Here is a 23,917-nt window from a genome sequence, read left to right on the forward strand (position 1 = left end):
TTGCACATCTACCAGGCGTGCACACGGTCTCACGGTTGATATCTTCCTCTTCCATGCTTATTCAAGGCTTTAATAAAGCAGCTTTTCGGGGGGAAGGGGTGGGACATGTGTCATATGTCATTTGTATAAGAGCAAGCTCTACAGACTTGTCTATTGAAATGCCTAAAGTGTTTTTTCTGCTCTATTACAAGATATTATGCAGAGAAGTTTTTCTGCCGCTTTGTGTAGACTTCAATGTACAGCAGTTAAACCTCCCACTGAAATACTGCCATATCCTCCGATCTTCAGTTCTAACCTCGAAAACCCATATCTTTTCACCTGAAAATCCACTCGAAGATCCGACACAGCCGCTCTTATCGTGATCACAGCACAGTGTTTTCACAGTATCAGAACTCCCAATGAGCCGCCACACTGTTTTCGCTGAAAAGAAATACAGCAGGGTGCCGCTTCCTATCAGCTGATGGCGATACAGACTTGTCCTTTGATTCAAGTTTATTGCCTGTTTCCTAAATCTGATAGTGTGCTTGATGTCATTCTCGAGTATCACTCTCCGTGGAAGGAGGTGGCGTTACTTAACAGGCCAGCTGGGGCCAGCTGGGAGATGTTCAGAGTTCTACTTAAATGAATAAATAAGCGAGTCCTTGCTTGGTCATCTTGAAAAGAGTGTACCCATATAAGCCAGCCAGCCAGCCAGGCCTCTTCAAATCATATTAAGCTCTATGACCACTGATCTGCCTTGAACTGAAATGGGCTGGAACACACTGGCCGATGCACATTTGGCTGCTCATAAATACAGTGTGTCGGTGCGTGAATGTGTGTGTACTCTCTGATGATTCAAGACCTGGGTCTCTCCGACCCAAAACTCTCCTTATCTACTATATATAAACGACTCTGAAATAGGCCCGATAAATCATTTGAGCTCTTAGAGTCTTCTCGTTTTGTTCGACAATGTTCCAAAACCTGAAGAGATTCAATTTACTGTCACGTAAGAAAAAAGAAGCAACAAATCATCATATTTGAGAAGCTGGAACAAGAGAAGGTCTGGCTTTTTTGCACTAAAAATGACTGAAACAAAGAATTAATGTCGGATAGTTTAAGTCATCTCGTGAATCATTTCAGCCATACCTGAAGTCACGCGGTCAAAGCCAGATAACGCAATCAAAACAATATCAAACCTTCATAAACACGGCGCATACACACAAGCGTGAGGTGTGAGAGGCAGCCCAGTTGCCAGAATAAAAGGCAGGGGCAGGGTTTTAACATTTTTAAGCATGAAACCATTTTTAAAGGTTCAGAAATGGATTTAAGATTGGCCCCTCCTCCTCTCCTCTGATTGGTTGGCTTACACATGCCTGACCCTGCACCACTATTTGCAGCTGTGCTAAATCAATTTTCTCACATGCCAAACTGGCCGCTAGGCTTAGATACAAATGTGTGACTCTGTGTTGTAGTGTGATGTCACAAAGTCACAGAATTAAAGGCGGGACTGTTGATAAGTCTCCTGTTGATGAGGCATTTTCAATAGCAGTGTTTTCTGTGGGCGAGAGGAGCTTCTGTTGTTGTGGATCTATATAAAATACTGGAGGAAAGGGAAAAAAAACAAAAAAAGCATAATAGGTTTCCTTTAATGAGACATTGGGATACTCAGCTGTGTTTGTGGCAACAAAAGCTGGATATTTTTTATGAGATGTTGGGGCAATTTTCTGCCCTTTTTGCAACAACAGAACCGAGTAAGCTTAAACGTAATCTTCTCCTAACCAGTTTTTTGGGCCTAAACCTAAGCAGACCGTGAGCACAGCATTGTCACAACAGAAGATTGGAAACTGAACCTCAGGAAATGGAAAGCTGCAAATTCTTTTTAATTCGACTCTCAAAAGTAGCAGGTATGAATTTTGGTTATATGGTCCATGCTTTTGAACGTTTTATTAGATCAACCATATAGAAAAAAGTCTAAACTAGAATCTTTTTTTCCACGAGGTAAAAAGTCTGCTTTTGCTCGAAGCTATATGTGGTGGCAGTGCGAGCGAACACAACCCTGACACATACACACAGTGAATCCAGATGCCAGTGATGGCACCATTAGGCCACACACCACCTGCCAGGTTTAAGGCTTCCGTCTGTCTAACACACCTGGTAGCCATCTAACACACAGCTCCCTTTGGTGCCATCACTCTCTGTGTCCTTTCTGACCTTTTCCCTCTCACTTTCATATGTAACACCATCTCTCTTTCTCTTTCACACTCTCTCTTGCTACCACTCTCCATTCCCACCTGTTTATATCTCTTGCCCTCGTCCTTGCTCTGACTGTTCATCCCCTCTTTTCACAATATCTTATTATTCCATCTGTCTCATTCTCCCTTGTCCTCTCCTTCAACCTCCTCAGCATTATATTCTGCATCTTTGTTTAACCTAATGTATTATTTAGCTTGTACCTCTGTACACAGTATGAATGACAGCAAAGAGATCGGGAGGGCCAAGTGCAAACCGCATGCAAACATAATGTATGCAACGAGCATTTTCGCTCACACACTCGCACAGTGAAACACACACTAAATTACAAACTTACAAACACATGCATATAAACATCCATCTGCATGCTCACATAGAGTGTGCACACTCGCAAGACCCAGAGCCAGCTGTATGTGAGCATGCCGGTCCTCTAATCTGCGGCTTGGTTGGGGCTTCTTTCAAAGTCCAAAAAGGCCTAGCCTGCCTGGGCTGGAACAGTAAAACCCTACACTTAGCCACATGGCGCTAGCTAGCCCACACCCTGCTAAACACAGCCAGATGTGCAGGGACTGGCAGCGTGGTACAATGTCACTGCGCTCTCCTGCAACTGTATGAACACAAAAACTCTGGACGTGGTTAGAAATCAGAGGATCCTCGCCTACTTTAATTATTAATATCAACATAATTAATATTTGCTGTCTAACCCAAAATACTCTTCCCGAATAGTGAACACGTTAGCTGTTTACCGAAGCCCGAAACAGGAGTAACTCGTCTTGCTTTGCACTTTTCAACAGCTAAGGATGACAACGTGATGTCTTAATAAGAATGGCTGGATCCTGCCAAAGTGCCGTTATCATGTGGCAGCAAATGTAACGTATTATGGTCCAATTAACCTCAGTATATCCGTCAGCGCTCATCTTCAGAGGACACAGTCAACAACAGATGGTCTTTAGACCTCAAGGTCCCAACACACATATATTCCTCCCCTCCCTCTATCAGCTCCACTGTCCCTGTTTGATGCTCGAAAGGGGTGAGATAAGGCAACATGAGACACATAGACGGCAGTTTGAAAAGGAGAGAACAGCGTGTACAGGTGTGGCTAAACTTGGCATAACAGTCTGATTTTCTGTTTCAAAGCAAAAGCAGCAGCTTTCTGAAATTTGTACGTGTAACACATCTGGCGAGCACACAGGGAAAAAAAAAAAACACAAGCTCCAAATGACTTAATTGTGAGGCAACACAAGTTGCCACGTTCATCGTGTGTGTATTTATCCACGATGTTTTTGGATGCACATCATTAGAATGTTTAGAGTTCGGAGCTGAGTGCTGCTTGAATGTGAGTGCCTGTTGTCCGTGTTGTTTACTGGCACACTGTGCTAAATGAGGTGTTTTCCTGAAGAATGGGAAAGTTCAAGAACTGCGGGATGACATAAACTAACTTACTAAGTAGGAGAATGTGTGTGTCTTGAACAAGTTTGTGTATTTATGTATGTATGTGTGTGTGTGTGTGTGTGTGTGTGTGTGTGTGAGCGTGTGTGTACACTTGGCAGGATGACCGTATTCCTTTGGCACGGCAACAACCTCCTGAGTGAAAAGGAGGTGGGACCGTGAGACAGAAGAACACAGAGCGATAGAAGAAGAGTAAAGAAATGTCAGTCAGCCACTAATCACTGTGATCTGAAAAGGTCAAGCTAACTAGCCAAGCTCAGAGCCCCAGCTGACAGATCCATTGTCACCGACTGGCCAAGGGGAACAAGTGGAGCACAGAGACACCCTTCTATTAACTGGAGCAGGTCATTAGACACAAATAATTGCCTCGGTGCGCCAGTGTTCTAAGATTGAAAATCCCTCTCTCTTTCTCTCTCTGTCTCTCTTACTTCTTCTCTCACACTCGCACTGCAATTAAGTCCTGACTTTATTTCTTATTTATATACAGATTATTATATCAAGAACAATATTTTTCTGGTGTCATGGAGCAGATTTCATGATTCAGACCCTATAATATATATACACTGATCAGGCATAACATTATGACCACCTGCCTAATATTGTGAAGGTTCCCCTTGTGCAGCCAAAACAGCTCTGACCTGTCGAGACATGGACTTAAGACCTCTGAGGGTGTCCTGTGGTGTCTGGCACCAGGGTGTGTTATAGTGGATCCCCTGGGTCCTGTATGTTGGGGGGTGGAGCCTCCAGGGATCAGACCTGCTCCAGCACGTCTTACAGATGCTCGATCAGATTGGGATCTGGGGAATTTGGAGGCCTGGTCAATACCTTGGGCCCTTTATTGTGTTCCTCGAGCTGTTCCTGAGCAGTGTTTGCGGTGTGTCAGGGCACACTGTCCTGCTGCCATCGGGTAGTGTTGTTGTGATGTGGGGGTGTACTTGGTCCACAACAGTGTTTGGATGGGTGGTGCGTGTCAAGTGGCATTCACATGAATGCCAGCACCAGAGGTTTCCCAGCAGAACATCCCATTGTGATGAGATGATCAATCAGTCACCTGTCAGTGGTTTTAATGTTTTGGCTGATCGGTGTATATAGTACAGTAAATATATATATATAGACAATCAACAGTCTTACAGTCAAGGAACTATTTCACATTGATTTTCTAATTATCATTCTTTTGTAGTGGTATTATAGAGCAGACGGAGAGAGATGATGTGCAGGAAAGGTCCCTGACTTGAGATGTCGTCATTATATATATATATACACATATAGGTGGATTTAATAATGTTATTGTTTCATATTTTCATTGGCTCTGACTTAGCAGACTTGGCACCAAAGTTCAAAAATAAAAAAAAAAAGAAGAAAAAAAAAAAGAAGAAAACTGGCATTCTGACAACACCCCTGGAAGGCATTACACCCTTTCTGTTGAAGCATGACAGCAGATCAATGCTCTCCATCAATCTGCAGACTGTATGATAGAAAGGCCTTTAACATATCTCCTTCACTTACTGTCAGTTTGTGTGTGTCTGTGGGTGTGTGTTTGTGTGGAGGCAAAGCGCCACGACTGTCAAGACAATGTCCTATCAAAACTGAAACGAGAAACACTCAAAAACTCAAAAATGTTAGGACAGAGCTGATGACTGTTGAAGAACCGCAGTGCACACCGACACATCTATTCATGGTTTTCTCTTCTCTCACTCACTCATACACTTAAAACTCACCATCGAAGGCCTTGTACTGTCCGGTGAGGGAGATCTGTAAGGACCGGCCAGCATCTTTGAGTAGCCCCTCCATCTCCCTGCGGCTCAGCAAGGCCAGGTCTTCCTCCATGCCACTGGTACAGCAGGTGTAACCCTGGGGACAGATGCGCAGGTGCTCCCCTAGCAGGAGAAAAGGTGGAGACGGAGGAGGAGAAAGGATGGGAGGTGGTGGAGGTAAAGGGCAGGGATAATAAAGGAAAAGGGAACAAATGGGGGAGAAGGAGAAGATGGAGAAAAGCAGTTAATAATAGGACAATGAATATGAATATCAGCATTAACAGGTTCCCTCAATTCAGTCGGTGTTCGACAAAACTGAGATTAATAGTTCCTGTGTTGCTGCTGTAAAAAAATGCTCAACAGTGAACATGAATGTGACAGGATGAATGAGCTGCAGCGGCTGTTTTTACGACCTCAAACCCGGCTTGTTGGCAGCGGCGGAGGCAGGGCTGCTGTGTTCGCTCGCCTGATTACCTGGCAAGATGTGGAGAACTGTGTGGAAACGGGAGCAGTGGAGCAGGAGTACAGCATCAGCTCCCATACAATTTTAATGAGCGCTCCTGACACGCATGCCTGTGCATCGTTTGCAAATATGTGCGTGCTCACACACATGCGGATACACAAACTTAGAAAAACCAGCGGAAGTAGGAAAAGATCTGTAATCTCGGGGTTTTATGTGCAACTAAACATACAAACAACCAAGTAACATGTAAGGATTTAAACCGGGGCTGTCAAAGTTGATTAAACCTGCCGTCAGAGCTGGAGCTGAAATCATAACAAACTGTGTAAGATGGGAATAACATCACCCACATCGACGGGAGCCTAAGGCGAACAAAATTCACGTGGGCGATGCTCATTTGCACGTTTAGGGAGTAGATCATGTATGATGCAACGCTCTGACTGGCAATGAAAATGTTTTACTTTTGAAGATTCCTCCCCGCTATTCATATTTCCAGACACAAGCCTACACAAACACACACAACACACAAGCACACTATGTTTGAAACACAAAAAAACAAAAACAAGGATGCACCGGCGATGTGGAGCGGGAAACAACAAATCACATTGAGACATTTCTGCGAGGATAAAGAAAGAATGAAGGTTTTTTGATTAATCTGTCAGTTTTCTATAGACAATAAAGACAAAGGGAGCTTTCTCCTTTCTTATCAAACATGAAAATATTTATTAAAGCTTCTGGTGCGCCCACGTAGACGACAGCGGAGAAATATCAAAAAGGACGAGGCAAGTATGCAGATAAGATGGCAATCCTTTCTGAGCTCAGTGCTCAAAGGTCTCGTCTTTTTGCTGGAGGTAAAGGTTCAATAAATATTTTCCTTTTTCGCAAACAAGGAGCTTCCAGGTATCTAAACCCCAGGTTGGCAACAGGATGCTCCTTCTTAATCTATGCCTTCATATTCAATCAGGCTCAACTGGTAGTGCCAGATTTATAGGTTAAAATAAGTCTGTATTACAGCATCTCCATTATTATTCAATGTCAGTGTGCAGCAGGTTGCACTAGATAGACTGCAGGTTGTAGCATTTCCATTCTGATTGTATTACTTTCCCCATGGTAGAGACACCTAACTGAATCCCATCCCTCTCACCCAAAGGCCCTGCAGTGACAAGCATTCTGACTGCCTCTCTGTAACCTCACCTGACATTTCTTTCCCTTTCTTCTGTTTTCCTGCTTGATCAGCCTGTCACTTTACATTGGTTCACCTGAATTTGCACGAAGGCATTCAGATGGACACACACACACACACACACACACCCTAAATGTAGCAGTTATGACTCTTTTTCTCTGTTGTAATTCAAATTAAAGCCATAGCTACTGACTGTGTTTGATCAGCGTCTAACTGAGACTTTTCGATTATTCTTGGATGATAAATCTGATGCATACACTCGTGTGGTTTCTGATAGTGATTATTAGTAATCATGGTGATTGATGACCAGTATTTGGAAGTGATATAAGAAGTTAAAAAGAAGCCGGGGAGATTTTTCTTTAGATAACTGTATTTTTTACATTACATTGTGTGGTTGTGACAGTGGGAACACCGCCACTTTTGTCCACAGGGGCCTCCAAAATCAACAAAATATCAAAGTTCCTTGTAGCAGCTTTAAGATACTTGTGGGCGGGACATTGAGTGAGATAATGAAAGGATGCTGCATCAGAGCCACAGTAGTGCATTTTTAATGAATGTATGTTCTTTATCTGCAATCGGACAATACCAATAATCAGAAAAATGCTGAATATCAGACCTGATAGTCGACCAGGCCGATGATCGGTCTATCCCCCAATACCTACTATATCTGCAACAGAAATATGCTTTTTGATGTACATTGAATATCCATCAAAAGAGCTTAATTCCTGATCCTTCTGGTCTATCCTTGCTAATAGGCTGAAGTCTATTAATAAGTCTGATACTAAGTCTTGGAAAAGGTCCAAGCCTCAGTCTGATCATCCAAACTTTTTAGCTTACTTGTTTAATTACTGGAATACATCTACATCATCATCACATCACTGAGCTTACAGCCTCTGCACAAAGGCGTACACAAATGCAGTAAACACACATAAGTACAGGATTAATGATCGGATGTCCCTCAGGCCGTCATTAGCATGCACGTGGCGGCATTTCAGCCGTGGGCAAGTCTATAGGCACAGTGCCGCCATCGATAAGATTGATCCTGCCATCCTTCTCATCATTAAAGCCAGTGATTTCTGGCAACGATTACAAGCAGTCATTTCACCTTCATTTACTGTAGCCGCAGCCCGAGTTAATCACTGTGTATCCCCCGTCCCGTCGGTGATCCCAGCTATATTTTACAATCAGCGCGTGTAAGGAAAGACACCACTCGCTTCACTGATTATGTGTCAACCAAGTTTCTGTAACTGTCCTTTAAGTGCCTCATCCAGGCCAACTTTAAAGTGGAGCGATTAAAGGCAATTTCCCTCTTCGAACCTGAAAGTGGAGGACGGATCGGAGGAGGAGGTGACATTGAGCATCTCTCAGCACCCTCTCGCCAGTCACGGTGTGACTCAGGATCCACACGCAAAGCAAGAGGAAGAGAGTTTGGGCCTGGAGAAACGGCGCATGTACGCAAATCCGACGGATTTGTGCGTGTCAGTGGGGCGGGAAAAGAAATTGAACGAGAAAGTAAAGAAATGGCGAAGTAAAAAAGGAGTGAGGATGGGAAGAGTGATGGAGAGGCTTGATGACGGGATGGAATACAGTGCGATCAGGGGTCAGTTGCAATCTGTCAGCCCCTGGGACGGCCGTTTAAATGCCTGGGCTGGTGTTGGTGTGTATGTGCCTGTGTATAACGGGCCTGTGGCCATTTCCTCAAATGCAATCTGCTTGCTGCTTGCCATTTGAAGGACATCTGTGCAAAGAACAAGAACGCACACTTGGATGGTGGGAGGTGTGAGGCTTCCAGATGCAGCCAGCCAGAAACAACATCTTCAGTGGGGTCCATTTGCAGAATACGCTCGCAACATCTGCACACTCGCATGCAGTTTTTAAACACACGTGCACGGTCCTGGACACACACCAGCAGGGAAAAGGTCACCTGTAGCGGAGCATTACATTTCCAGTTGGGTAACCTAACAGTCGGCTAATGTTACAAACAGAGCAGCCTCAGTAAGCCTGTGTGTGCGCGTGTGTGTGTGCGTCTATTTAGGTGGGAGACAGTAAGCCACTCTCGATCAAAGTGTAGGGGAAATGTATTCTTAACAACCAGACGTGACCCTCCTGCTTTTACACTTACACTCTCACTATCGCGCTCTGTTGCGCACACACACACTTTCAATCTCATAGCCGGGGGATACTAGAGTAATCAGCAGAGGAGGACAGCTCAATCTGGTGAGGAGCAGTGTTAGTGGGAGGCTTCAACAGAAGCATCTCAAAGGCTGCAACAGAGAGGGCAGCTAATGCTAATGCTCGAGACATCCAATTTTCTCTACTTATAACACAAGACACATCCCATTTTCTGCACTTAGAGATAGCGGGGGGAGAAAAAAAACATGTTTTCATTACATATCAAAAGACCACTCCTCGTGCATTAGAGATTTGCTCTTGCATTAAGCAAATTCCAGCCTGTCCTCATCATTTCCTGCCTCTATTGTTCCCCAATTGTTGCCGCAGTCTGAGTAAATTTCAAGGAACGTGTGATAAACTTGAAAAATACGGTTATTATAAAAACAATAATAACAGGGCTCCAAGTGACGATGAATACAGAGTTCAAGTTGATTGCGCGCCAAGATGAAACAAAACCACACATCAGCAAGTCCCGCTCAAAATTAAATCATGTATTCAAATATATTTAAATTGACAGAGTAGGTGTTCTGCATTAATCAGCCCCCTTCTGCGAGGCCAATCAGCACAAGCCAATTATCTGGCCTCTCCTAAAAATCACGCGCGTGCATGTGGCAAACCACCCACCCACCTCAACATTAATCCATGCATAAGGGCAAAATTAGGGAGACTAAAGCGAAAACTAAAAACCCCCGTCAGAGTCCTCCATCACCTTTTTCCCTTTTTCCTCTGACATACACAGCTCTTAAATGGTGAGCAATTCCTCAGCTCACCATTAGCTTATCACTGTTCACCAGGGAGGAAGGCTCCTATTAAACAGCAATCTGGGAAGGCAGAATAAGGTCGTGCACGCTGCGATAAAGCATGGGAGAGACCGGCAGGCAGAGGCTTTTAGAGACGGTGGGAAAACGCAGAGAGAGGAGAGGGCAACAGGAAATTAAGAATGAGTCAAAGCCCAAGTGTCTCCGTCATTTGTCTGGGAGTCTGTGAGCAACACGGGAGAAGTCAAAATGTCGGCCCTGTCCGGTTATGTCACCATTACTGTGTCACTTAATAGTGTGGGTTTGTTTGTCTCGGGTCTGTGGGTTCTGAAAAGATAATCAAAAAATAAACACTGGGGTCACACAACATAATGCACAGCCAACGCAGCAGTTTATTTCACATTATGCGGCAAGTCTCCGCATTATTTCCATCAGTTCAGAATGTGTTAACCTGCACAGATGTTACGCTGACAGAGACAGAGATAGCTATATTGCCCCGGACAATTCCGACTTTGACTCTGCAGTGCGTTCAAAACCTCGGTTTCTTCACCCGTCATGGTGGTATTGTAGAAAACTGAGCCATAGAATTTTGTTTCTTTCATTGTTGTCTGCTGAGGCTCGTTTTGGCCTTTAGACACCATGTATATTTGATTCATTCTGACAATAGCAACTACCACCACAACAGCACAGAGGTTAGGGCAACAGGAGAAAAAAAAAGGTGTTAAATGCTTCCTCCCAGCATTTCAAAAAACTGTGTATACAGCTCAGACAGACCGGAGACTGAGAAAAATGCCCATTGGTGAAGCTGTCTAGACATAAATATTGTATTCACTGTTAAAGTAAAATGGAGCAGTGGACGCTGCTCGAGCTCAAAGCTCAAGAGCGCAATAATCAACCACCATCTGTTACATTCAAATAATTTCGCACCACCTTTCACATGCCCTTTTAGCACCTTCTCATTTTGTGATTTTTTAGCATGAACTCACTTCAAATCTCATTTTAGTTGCAGTGGTGTTGGATGACTCTGTGGTCAACTTCATATTTTTGTGCTTTAACAGTCTGCATTTGATTTGTTATTGACTTTTTATTAATATTCTTATTTCTTGGCTGTAATTATGTCAGAATCAGATTTGGTTGCCATCAGGTGAAGGTGGCCTTGCCCGGGTTAGAGGATAAATTCACCAAAAAATGTAATTTCAGTCATTATCTACTCATCCCCATGCTGATGGAAAGTCAGCTAAAGATTCATAGTCCAAAAAAAACATTTTTTGAGCTCCACTTCACAGCTTCACATACAAGTATTAATGAAAGAGATGTGAATCTTTGCCAAGCTCGAGCTCTGGTTTTATTTTTTCAGTCTGACACTGCTGGCACTAAAGCTTTGGAGAAGTATGCAAATAGGAATTTAGGATGCATCACATGTGAGCAGCTGCTACATCTCCACACTTTTCTTCCGGAGCACATTTGACAAAATGGCATGACTGCGACCACACTGATATGCTGACACACATAACTGATGGCTCCTGGTAATGACTGCCATTGCATAACTGACACCGTTTCAAACCCCAATGCTCAGAATGAGTGTATGTGTGTGTGTGTAAGTTCGCAGGCAGGCATGTGTGTGCACACATGCTGTGGCATCAGAGAGATTAGCAGCCTAATCCAGTCATCGGTGAGAGTGTGTGTGTGTGTGAGCATGTCCACAGCTTGGTGGGTTATTGCCAGTTTAACAGAAACACCCATGGAGCACCAGGAATCATACACACATGCCAACACACACACACACACACATAGTCGAACGGTGGATTAGGGTTAAACTGATGAAATATAACATGGCTATTTGGAAAACAGGGGTTTACATGTCTGATCCGCCAACTGTGCACACTGAAAATTCACATACCGACCAGACAAATGCTTAATACAGAAACACTATGGTCTCTGTCCAACTGCTACCACCCTGCATTCCTGTTCCGCTCTCACTCCGTCTGTCTTTCTGTCCGTCTGTCTTCGTGCTCCACAGATCAACCTATAGCTGACACAGGCTTTAACCTAGACCCTCCACGCTCACCAGTCTGGTAATGTGAGCCAAGTCGCATAAATAGCTCTTTCGAGGCAGATGAGGTGGCAGCCACACAACACATTAATAACACATTACTACTGAGGCCGGCTGAACTCCAAGACTTTCCCTTCAAGCCTCTGCTGGCTATACCATTTGGACAATGAGAGGGTGTTCCAGTTACATACGTATCACTGCAGCAGCAGCAACCTCATAATATACCTGTAAATAATACTACTAATTTTGACTACAGTAGGGAGGAATAATGTGATAATGTAGTGATGAGGGCTGTGGGGAGGAGATTACTTTGTAAGAGTTAAATAGCCAGAGAGAAATATGGCGAAGGGAAGTGGAGAATATCGAGGGACAGGACAGGATAAGACAAGATGCTGTATCTTGCCCCTACATACGCAGTGATGGAATATACCTAAGTACTCAAGTACTGTACTTAAGTACAATTTTGGGGGAACATGTACTTTACTTGAGTATTTCCATTTTCTGCTATTTTATATTTCCATTACATTTTGGAGGCACTTTTGACACACTACTCTTATTTAACAACTTTAGTTACTACTTACTCTGCAGATTACATGCCGCATCAGAGCCAAACTAGCACATTTTAAAATAAATTTCTTTAATCGACAGTCGAAAAAAAAACCACACAGCTCAATCTGATAATCAGAAAAATGATGAATTTCGGATCCGATAATCAGCCAGGCCAATAATCCATATTAACCCACAGTATAACAGTAAAACATACTTTTGTGTTCATGCTGATGTGCAATCCTTCATAAACTGACTGCTTCCTGCGTGTCTTATCATAAAGGAAAAGTACAACACTAAAAATTGTTAATACAATTCCTCAGCTCTGATGTAGGGATAGATGTCCCCGTTTGTACTCCACGTATTCGTCTTCCTTTTCAAAACCTGTTTTTTATTACCCACAATGCAACTTAGCTTGTGAGAGACATCGCTAGAGGCAATTTGTCAGGTTACATGCAGCTTGCTCTGGAGCCACAAAAAGCTTTATATAACTTTTATCACATATGCAGTAGTACTCTTCAATACTTTTTAATACTTTAAGGTATAACATTGGTGGATGTACCCTTTAATAAGCCACATTTTAGAAGATGTGAACTGAAAATAGGCTTTATCGCATGTCTTTAAAGGTTCAACATCATCAGTGTGCGGCAGTGGGACCTAAAGGTGGATACAATTATTATGAATTGTGTCCATGACAGTTTATATTATTTCCCGTAGCAACAGATGTGAACCAGATGCTGGAAACATCAGACCAGAGAACAAAGGTGACAGTGTCATTGTTTACGGATCAAAATGGATTAGGGATGGCAAGTTCTACCGTTATGAGAGAGAGAGGGAGAATGTGAGGTGAACTCCGAAAAACTTGTGGCTCATTTGGAGCTACGTGGAATCGACCTTACATGAGTGCAACACGTGCGGCGCGTCCGACAGAACCTGCAGGATCCCGGTCCTGTTGCAAGCCCTCTAATGCAGAGCTGTGATTTATAAGGAACATGATGGATTACAACAGGTTTTGTAATTAAGTTGCTGCAGCACTGAGAAACATGCTTGACTGCCCGCTCTGATAAGACAGGCACAGAGTGACACGCACACAAATAAGCACAAACACATTCGCTCTTTGTCCCGTTCCTTCTGTCTCTGCTGCTTTTTCCCACACACACACACACACACACACACAACCACACACACACACACACACTCACACACACACAGACAGACAAACAAACCAAAGAGCGTGAGTGCCAACTCCTTCAGGTGGTGGCAGCAGCCTGTCCCATTCACTTTGCAGGTACAGTCACAGTGCTGATGTGGTGTTCCCACCAGCCTGCCAACATGCCCGGCCATATCCTGCCTTCTTAAGCGTCATCTTGGCTCCTTATCCATTCCCACCAATCCGGTTTTTATTTCCACCCTGTGTGTTAACGGTTATTAAATTGGACTGACCTGGGATGCGGTGGAGCTTAATTTTCTCAGACTTAACAGGAATAACACATCCGACGTACTTTACAAGCAGTTCAGACACATTGCCCCAGTTACACCCTATAACCCACCCTTCTCCTGCCTCTTACAGACAAGCCTTAACATGAGCTTGACAGAGTGTTGACTTTCTCACCAATTCTCGACGTGCGTGTGAAAAAAATACAGGACACAGTGGGGTGGGAAAAAGTTTGCTATTCCAAAGAAGATCCCTGTTGATGTGTATCTGAAACATATCTGAGACGTGCCGTTTCGTAGGCCACCTCAAAATAAAAGCGGTAGAGGCGGGCTGCAGAGAGCTGACCCTGTTTCTGTGTCTGGAGGAATGTGTGTGGGTGGGTTTTTTAACTGATGATCTAGCAATGATCCTTGAAAGGAAGTGTCAACAGTTAACACACGTCGGGCGCAGAGCATCCCGTCACATGATGCAGTCAACAGATGACTGACGCTCCTGCATGTGCGACTGAAGTCTCTTCAAGATGAGGGAGCAGGAGGAAGGGATGACAGAAGCCCCTTTTTGCAAACATGTACCATTCAAATATCCATAAGCATTTTTGTCATTTGTTAGATGTGTGTTTTCATGGGCGGCAAGGCTGTGCTGGAAATATTCAGTTACAGCACGGTAGCAGGAAGAACTTGAAAAAGACTGACATCAAAGAACAACAGCATTGTCACTTCTTAATGATTTTATGTACAAGTTAATCTCTCCAGCTCGCTTGCCAACCATTACAAGGCTCCCCAACATTTGGTTGAGGACCTAATGCATTTTATCATCACTGACACTGACTACGTATGACATTGAATTGTCTCCCATTTTACACAATTATACAAGACTCGAGCCGCTAATTGAGAATTTGAACATCTTTGCCATTGGCAGAAAATTAGGGTGCCTTGGCTGATCTTTAAAGCCGCACTAATTAATATTTTTATATTAGGACTGGATCTAATGACAATGTGTAATGGAAAAGGGGTCGATCATAATGATGAACAGATAAACACGCTACCCTACTCACTGTTTCCCACAGAATGGCCGCCTGTGGCGCGGGGGCGTTTGTAATACCAGAGAACGCCTCTCTCTCTCTGCAGAGCGTGTGTGATTGACAGTAGACAGGAGTGGAAGAGCGAGGGCTTGTCATCTTGTTAAATGATTGCTGATGGCGTCGTTCTCGCAGACAGATTAAAAAATTAAAGCAGCCAATAAAATGCTTGAATGGGTTGCCAAATATACTAATACCTGGGCCCCTGACTTTGGCCGCCCAAGTAAACTGTATGTGTGGGAAACACTAGCTAATGAATATAGAGGAGCATTTAGCAGCCAAAGGGCCTGATGTTTTCCTCGGGTTTTGGTTGAAACAAAAAGAGAGCTGAAGAGAAGGTAACTATTCATCTTACATTCAACAGATGGTCAGGAACATGCCGCAGTTAAAACAGTTAAAGTTAGCATGCTAACCAGCTAGCCCTGGGCCTGAAAACCTTTGTCCCAGTACCTGCAGTGTTAACACCATCACTCCCCTGGTAGTCCAGCTAGCTGCATGGCTAACTGAGCTAATATTCTGCTAACAGGAACTGAGCAGTTACTCTGGGATTATGCTGCCTCTATTTGTTGGAGTATGAAGTCAATAAGTGGCCAATTCTTACATATTGCACCTGTAAAATGTATAAATAGTCAACTGTTTGTCATAACAAAGTGATGATATGTCAGTATTTTGTTTACAGCTTGTTGTGCTGCCCCCCAGTGGCCAAAAATACATTAAAGCAGCTTTAAGATACAAGTCTTGATTACCTAGTTTTTCCATTGGCTTAACTACTTTAATTTCCTTTTACATGATAAATATTTAACTGTTCACCCTCTATCCATGTATGTGGCTGCTTTATAGTACAGAGTAACACCTTAACACAGTGTGTTCCTTCTCAAAAATGGTGGTGTCATAAAAAGTTGCCACTGCATTTAATTACATGCCTGTAAGGCAGAAAAACAAAGAAAGGGAGAGCTATTGCAGCATTGCATACTATATGTGCAGGTGCCGTTGTGCAGGTATTTGTGTTTGTGTGTGTGTGTGTGTGTGAGAGAGAGAGAGAGAGAGAGAGAGAGCTCACGGCTTGACTCCTATAAACTTGCAAGCTTCCCTTTGTGGCAGGGTCTCCTCCTGATGGTGAAAGAACAAACAAAGCAGCCAGTTCCCCTCTGCTCTGTGCTGCTCAGAGGTGGAGAGGCTGACAGATAAAAGCTGACCTGCAGTTGTCAGGGCCTGTCAAAGCAACAAGAGCTAGAACACATTCAGCCAGGACTGAGTCAGAGACATAGACACAGAGGGTGGTAGGTGATGCAGCTGGGAGAGATGTGCGCCGGAGAAAAATGGGAAGGTGAGCACATAAAAGAGGTGCAGAGATGAGGGGGGGGGGGAAGTAGAGAGGATGAAGAGCTTTTACCGAGGAACCAAAGATACACGACAAAAGATGGAGAGCAAACAAAACCTGAGGAAAGTACGGCAGGGAAAAGGTTGAGGAGCGGAGTGATTTTGTGACCTTCCACTAACAACAGTTTTCAGTAAATCAAAGTGGCTTTAACCCATATTTTTAAAAGTAAATCATCAAAGGTGATAATATGTCAACGTCGTGTTTACAGCTTGTTTCTGCTGCCCCCAAGTGTCCAAAGAAAATGTGTTGTTGCAGGTTTAATGAGCGCTGTTTTCTTAATTAATTACTTACTTTATTAAATTATGACGTATCCCAAACTACCCACCAGTGATGTCTCCAGACAGCCGCAAAACTGTTCGATATGAAACAAGACAGAGAAAAGCATGCGATTCTTTTTGAAGCCTTTCACATCAAATGTACAAAAAATTCTTTCAGATGACCGGATAACTGGTTATAAAAGTTGCATTTTAACAGTTTTCTGCCAGTTGATACATGATTTATTAGCTGATCTTCTCAGCAGTATACTGCAAAGGGAGTTTGAGGCACAGCTGTTACCTGCCAAGGCCTTTGACTCACCTCTTTGTTCTCATCCTTTTTTCTCACACTGTGAAAGTGCACACTGAAGAATATACATGTCTATATACTGTGTACACTTTCATGATTTTTTATAAAATCGTATTCGTGTCCATGAATCTCATGCTGTACATTCAATGAAATGTTAGAGCAGCAATTACCTCTGTATAAAGAGGTTATACGGATTACCTAATAATGATAATAATACTAATAATAAAGCCAATTAAACCTCCTGCAATTACTTGCTGTCAGCTCCGACTGACGCTGCTGGCTTGCACTTCACAGACAGAATGAACAGGCTGTTCTCTCGCTCTCACTCTTTGGACAGACTTGAACATAAATTCATGTTAAACAGAGCACGAATGGCACATACGATGGAAGTCTCGAATGTGATTCTTCTGTTTAATCCGTCTCTTTTCTCCGCGCTGCCACAGTACAAAGGCCCTCGCAAAATGCCATCAATCATCAGCTTTTAACCCACAAGCACACACCCCTGCCACTCCCATCCAACCGTTTTTAAAGAGCCACACAGAAAGGTTGTCGAATCCTCAATCACATCTGCTTTAATCCTCAATAATGGAGTCAGATGAGTATTAAATGCCGGGTGATCTGGTTATGGATCACAGCTCGGGGAAAATACAACCAACGCTCTCTGCATCAGACATCAGATCAAAGCACAGACGAGTCTCTCAGTCCTTCCCCTGGTTCACTCATCTCTCTACCCTCCCCAACACACACCCCCCCTCTCCCCCCTTTCTTCCTTCGCCTCTGGCTGGGAATCTGGCCAGGGAATCTGGGCTTCCAAAGAGCAAATCCACACTTGCCCAGATCCTCAAACACTAGCATGTTTTATTTATGGCTGGGGCTAGACAATAATCTTTACCTTGAGGGGGGTTTCTGTATTCTTTAATGTCAATGGTCTATTTCGTATAAATCAAAATAAAGAGTATCATCATCTGTCATTCGGTGGCATTATTGGTTTGATGGGGAGTGAAGCTGCTCGGATGCTTCCGTGCGCTCTCACTTTCAGCGTTTTAATAAAATAAACAATCTGGCTGCGGATTGATTAATCAACAAGGCACCAGCAGCAGCACTTTAATGAGTGAATCAAAAGACAGAGCTGTGTACCCCAGTGTGTGTGTGTGTGTGTTCCTGTGACTGACAATCAGACGCGTTATGACAATGCCTGTGGGCATCAATGATTGTTCTCACTCATATGTCTCATAACCAGTGAGTCATATCAAAAGCCTGATCCGAACGAGGGCCTGACATGATGGGAACCAACGCTGTACAAGGAAAGCCCTGTCTTGGCGGTGTTGTGCGTGCATGGTGTGCGTGCCAAGCTGTCTATTTTGAAGTCAGGTCAGGACAGGCTAACACTTCAGGCCTCTCTTAGTCACTGGGAGCCAGTGGAAGGTCTTGACAACAGACAGACAGACGCGGCTAACTGACAGCCAGGCCGAGAGACTCAAAGGCAAACAAACAGAAACATGAAAGTCGCAAATGGCGAGCGATACAGCAGAGAAAGAAGACGTTTACTAGATGGGCGCGCAGGTAGGCGAAGTCAATACACACACACAAACCGCTGGAAAGCAACAGCACCGTCAGAACTCAGAACTATTATGGGTGCCGTCTCCGTTTTCATCCTCGCTTTTCGTGTTCTCTCGGAAAAAAACACACACTGCATGAAACATCACAGAGCACCATTCGCCACAGTAGTTCAATTCAGAAACCAGGCCACCGAGTCATTGTTCTATGTAGGCCACCATCTCTGATGTCACACATGATGCAAAGCAGCAGCATGGGCCTTGACCATTTACACAGAATGACTGAAGAGCCACAAAAGCCCAGCTGTGCCTGCGCTTGTTTGGGAAACCAAGACTATTTAGGGACGCTGAGTCACCTGACCTTCAGGATGTTAGTGGTGCAGCAAATAATCAGGTATTAGAAGATTGAAGATCTGCATCTAGTTTACTTTGGTTGAGTTTAAAGCGGCCTTGTAGCAATTTACATGCATTAATTAATCTTTTATTGCCCATATGCAGTGGTGGACTCAGGACGTTTGAGGGGCAGGGGCGAAGAAAATAAAAAAGGGCACTTCACCATGTTTTGTCTACTGGAAGGGCACCCTAGAGGGGCCGTTATCATGTTTTATCTACCATAGGGGCATTCACGAGGGCCATATGTGAGCAGATTTTAACATTACGTGAAAATTGAAAAAAAAAGAGACCTTTCCCTTCTCTCTTGGTGGCCTATAAAAGTCTGTGGACGATTTGTTTAAGTTGCTTAACGCTGCTGGACTTTCTTTGTGAAGGAGTCGTCTAAAGAATGTGAATGAGCGCCTCCTCTCAGCGCCTCTCTCCGCTCCGCTAGCAGAGAAAAACAGCAGCTAACGATGCTAACATAAAGTTCCACGGAGCCCCTTTTTAAATACGACACAAAGTGATACATCGTGATACAATAAAGACCGATTTGTTTGGCAACACATAATGCAATTATACAACAAATTGCAAATCCTTGAGGCAACCCTTTAACTGAATGTTACCGCACATTACATTACACAGTACATAAGTGCATAAAGTACATTATCATCACCCCATTACCATATCTAATCACTGTTCCTTGTGGTTTAGCTTGAGGGTGCATTGGTCTGATACAGAGGAAGTTTGTTCCAAACGTGGATTCCACACATTGACTTTTAATCAGTTCTAGGTCTAAAAGGGGGTTGGTGCTGGTCTTTCTCCTCCTACATCTGAGTGGTTGTGTTAAGGCAAATAGCTTTTCCAAAGCATGATATATAATTGATGCATTATTTATGCTTTTAGCTGTGCACTTCAAATTAAATGCTCAAGTGCAAAACATTTGACTGGCCCTTATTGCTTCCCGTATGACTGCAGGGCAGACTTAATTATAGCCTGCTGTTGTAATTGTGTGTTTTTGAGCGTGCGCATGCAAAAAGCTAACCCTGCTGACCATCTCAAAACAAAAGGGCAATCAGTGAATCATGCATAGACGTGAACAAATGAGAGAAATCACCATCAGAAATGACTCACGGTATCCTGTTCTGTGTTAACCCTGTGCAGTGCATAATTACAGGCAACTTTAAATGACCTTTTGTTATCACCTCAGGGAAAGAGATCTGTACTGTGGCTTTTATACTTTTTGCGGGTTAAATTAAACATTAAATGAAGTATAAATGTTTCAACTGTGGTCTTATGTATATAACCATGCATAAAATATACTTGTTAAATATTAATCAATTTAAGAAGATGTCCTACAACTTAAAATAAAGAAAAATCCAGAACAAAGTGAGATGTTGACCGTACTAGCTGCAGCGTTTTCAGAGAAGTTCAGGTTTAGTCGAGTCTCCAGTAGCTGTGCTGCCTGGCCCTGATGACCTCCTTGCAAATGCTTTCATGCTGGTGTAATAATCTTTGACTGGAACCAACAATAAAGGCCTTTCCTGGAAGAAGGTCCATTTAGTCTAGGCCAGACTGAACCACTTGACCTCTGTCAAACTAGGAGATAAAGACAAAACAACATAAAAAAAGAGAAGACTTTCACACATTCCACTCTTGATCGCCAAAACCTCAAATACTTCTGTATCAGTGCGACAGCGCAAGGCTGGCTGGTCACACAATGACCCCTCAAGCGGTGGAACAAGCTTAATGACGTAAAAAATCATTAGTTCTCTCTCCACTGGACAGATTATGTGCAGTTTGAGAATTTATGTTCTGCCGGACACAATCCGAGCATTCTTCACAGATAGATCAGGGAGAAGAACCACAGCAAATTACTCTTCACCACGGCTGTATGGGAAATTACATCCAGAAGGAGCTCGGAACTGATGCGCGACTGTGATGCTAAAAGGTCAGTGCAGATATGTAACTCTCGAAGATGTATTAAGCTCCCAAGACTGTGTTAATTTTAATGGGACATGTGGTAGATCAGAGGTGTATACACATGACAGAAATATTAGCGTTGTTTGGCTTTCGTCTGAAAGTGTTTTCCCCTAACAAAGAGCCACTCTGGTGTGAAGGTTTTCAGACAGCCCTTTAGGCCTTTAGAATTCAAAATCTTGGCTTATTGCCCATGTGGGAGCCACTTTATTGCAGCGCTCTGACAGGTAAATGCACAAGATGTGTAAAGGAATGTTTGTGTCTTTCACTCGCTATGCCTCCGTCTAATCCCACCTTTCAGTCCGGGCATGAAAGAGGGCTTTTCATAGGTTTTCTTCTCTGGAAAAAAAAAAAAGAAAAAGAAAACTAAATGCTTGTCAAATCTGCACTCCTGAACTTGGAAGTGCAGCAGTGCTTTGCTTCTTGCCTTCCTCTTGTCCTCCTTTCTGTCTTCCTCTGTCACCCTCTCCTGCCTTCACTCGCTCGCCCTGGGATACACTCTATTAATGTTTCCTCCTCTCGGTGCTCATGTGCTCGTCGACTTCAGAGTTTTCAGACGTTTTTCCCGTGCCCTGTCAACGATTTCTTGGTTTCACGCCGAGCCGTACTTGTTTCTCCCTCGGTTTCTTTTATCCACACATTTTGTTCGTCTTTCATCAGTTTTACAAACATCAGATTTTCCTCAGACATGCCTTATTTAGTTTCTCTTTTTGTAAAGACCTTCAACGTTCTCTCGTTGCCAAATTTAATTCGCTGTTTCCCATCTGCGGTGTGACATTTGAGAGACTGTGTTGAGTCTACAGATGAAGTATTCGCTCTGGCGTTTCATCATGTGCAGAAAAATAAATATAACGAGGGATAAGTTATGAGTTATCTTTACGTGAGGGTTTAAATCGTGGTAGATTTTGATTCTTGAACTTGACCTGCTGCCCCCTTCAATAAAGCTGCCCATCTCTATTCAGCAGTGTTGTAAAAGGTATTTTCTATGTCTTTAAAATATTACCTTGGTAAAAGTGAAAGTCATTCAGACGAAAAATACTTGAGTTAAAGCATCTGAAATGACACTTTCTTAATCATTAAAAGTCATTTTCTGGCAATAAATGTATTTAAGTATGAAAAGTACAACATAAATTAAACATATATTAACATGTATGAATAAACTGTATATTTAGTGTTGATTTGGCATTGACATTATCGGCCTAGCCCAGTATCAGTTCTGATAGTTAGGATTTTAATGATTATCAGATTGTTTTTTTTAATTTTATCTGATTGCAGAATTAATTAATTAAAAAAATGTACTGCTTTAGCTCTGATGCAGCATGTGATCTGCAAAGTAACTAGGAACTACAGTTATCAGATTAATGTAGTGGAGTAAAAAAGTACAATAATTGCCTTCAAATGTAGCAGGGGGGAAGGATAAAGTGGCAGAAAATTAAAATAATCAAGTAAAGTACGTCAAAGTTGTACGTGAGATCAGTGCTTGAGTAAATGTACTCAGTTACATTCCATCAAAGCTACTCAAATTAGCTAACACAGTCGGCCATTAGCACTGGTGTCATAACAGCTGACATAATTTCAGCAAGCGAGTCCAGTTTAAAGGATCGGGAGTCTTATCTCATCTTTCCGTCACATTAAATTAAGTGTCCTTCTTCTGTGGTGCTGTCCAAATATTAAAACATGTTACCGACTTCCCCCTTTCCCCCTGAGCTTCTGAAATACACCACAGACTGAGAGGGACAAAGCTCCTCCACTGTCCTCCCCCTCACTGGAAACAGTCATCAGAAAGAGCTGGCCTGCGCTGAAAGGCTAGATGGTTATCCTCCCGGAGCGAGAGAGAGAGCTGAGAGGGAGGCCGGAGGGAGACAGATAGGGCACTGCCTTTTGCTGAAAGGGTAGATGGTTATCCCTCGGACCAAGGAGGGACGGGAGAAGATGACAGTCGAAAAAGAAATTGAGAATTTACAGATGGGGACAGGAAGAGAGAGAGAGAGAGCAAGCGATGAGAAGGACTGGAGAGCTATCGATGACGCTCCTCTGGGGCTTATCTGCCGCCCCAGTGCCAGTCAAAAACTGGCACAGGATGGCACGGAGTCAGCATCACTGCATAACCACAAGTAATGGAACAAGCTGAAGTGGGAGACGACTGTTTACTATATCAGTCCTTTAGGGTAAAAATGAAGTCTGTTCGTTTTGTGTTGTACAACACACGAGTTCTCCAGGACGCAGATCAGCACGTTTGTTTTTTCCCCTTCGATAATGTGCCCGTAAACACAATGATTACTTTTTATGAGCAGATTATTTCACAGTTTTGCTCCATAATAAAAAACAGACTGCCTCTCCATACAGCTTATTTTCAACTGTTTTTTCATTTAAAGGAATAGTTCAACATTTTGGGAAATACACTCATTCGCTCTCCTGCCAGAGAGCAGCGTTGTATAAAGTACAGAGAAGACATATTTGAGTAAAAGAAAAGATATCGTGTTCAGATATTACTCTTTGAACATGATATCTCTAGTAAAAGTCTTTGCTAAAGTAAAAGTTAAGTATCTGATATCAAAGGTACTTAAGTGTGAAAAGCAAGTTTCTGGAAATAAATGTGCATAAGTTTCAAAAGTGCAAGCAAAAGTAAATTATACGTATACATTTCCTTGTACATATACTGTATGGGTAGAACGACATACCTGGCTGATTATCTGATTCAGTACAATTAGCTTTAGATTAATTTAAAATGCACTACTTGGCTCTAATGCAGTTTGCAATCTGGAAAGTAACTATTAACTAAATGAGTAAAAAGTTACATACAGTATTTGCCCCCAAAATGTAGGGGAGTGGAAATATAAGTGAGCACAGAGATGCTAAAATGAGCTTTGCTCTCTTGTTTTGGCTAAAACTGTATGAGCTGAAGTCTTTGTACTGATTTCTTAGTCTACTTAATCTTCACTGCAGC

The 23,917-nt window shown here is 43.1% G+C and overlaps 1 protein-coding gene across 1 annotated transcript in view; it reads right to left on the reverse strand.

Moving 5' to 3' along the window:
- The window catches only part of gpc1b (glypican 1b), a 72,009-nt gene that overhangs the window by 27,077 nt on the left and 21,015 nt on the right, over positions 1 to 23,917 (reverse strand). The window contains exon 3 of the mRNA XM_084369161.1: positions 5,397 to 5,555. Coding sequence (XP_084225287.1) covers positions 5,397 to 5,555 — 159 coding nt within the window. The remainder of the gene's footprint in view (positions 1 to 5,396; positions 5,556 to 23,917) is intronic.

The sequence above is a fragment of the Pagrus pagrus genome, assembly GCF_965226575.1.
Source record: "Pagrus pagrus genome assembly, chromosome: 12".
Classification (NCBI taxonomy): domain Eukaryota; kingdom Metazoa; phylum Chordata; class Actinopteri; order Spariformes; family Sparidae; genus Pagrus; species Pagrus pagrus.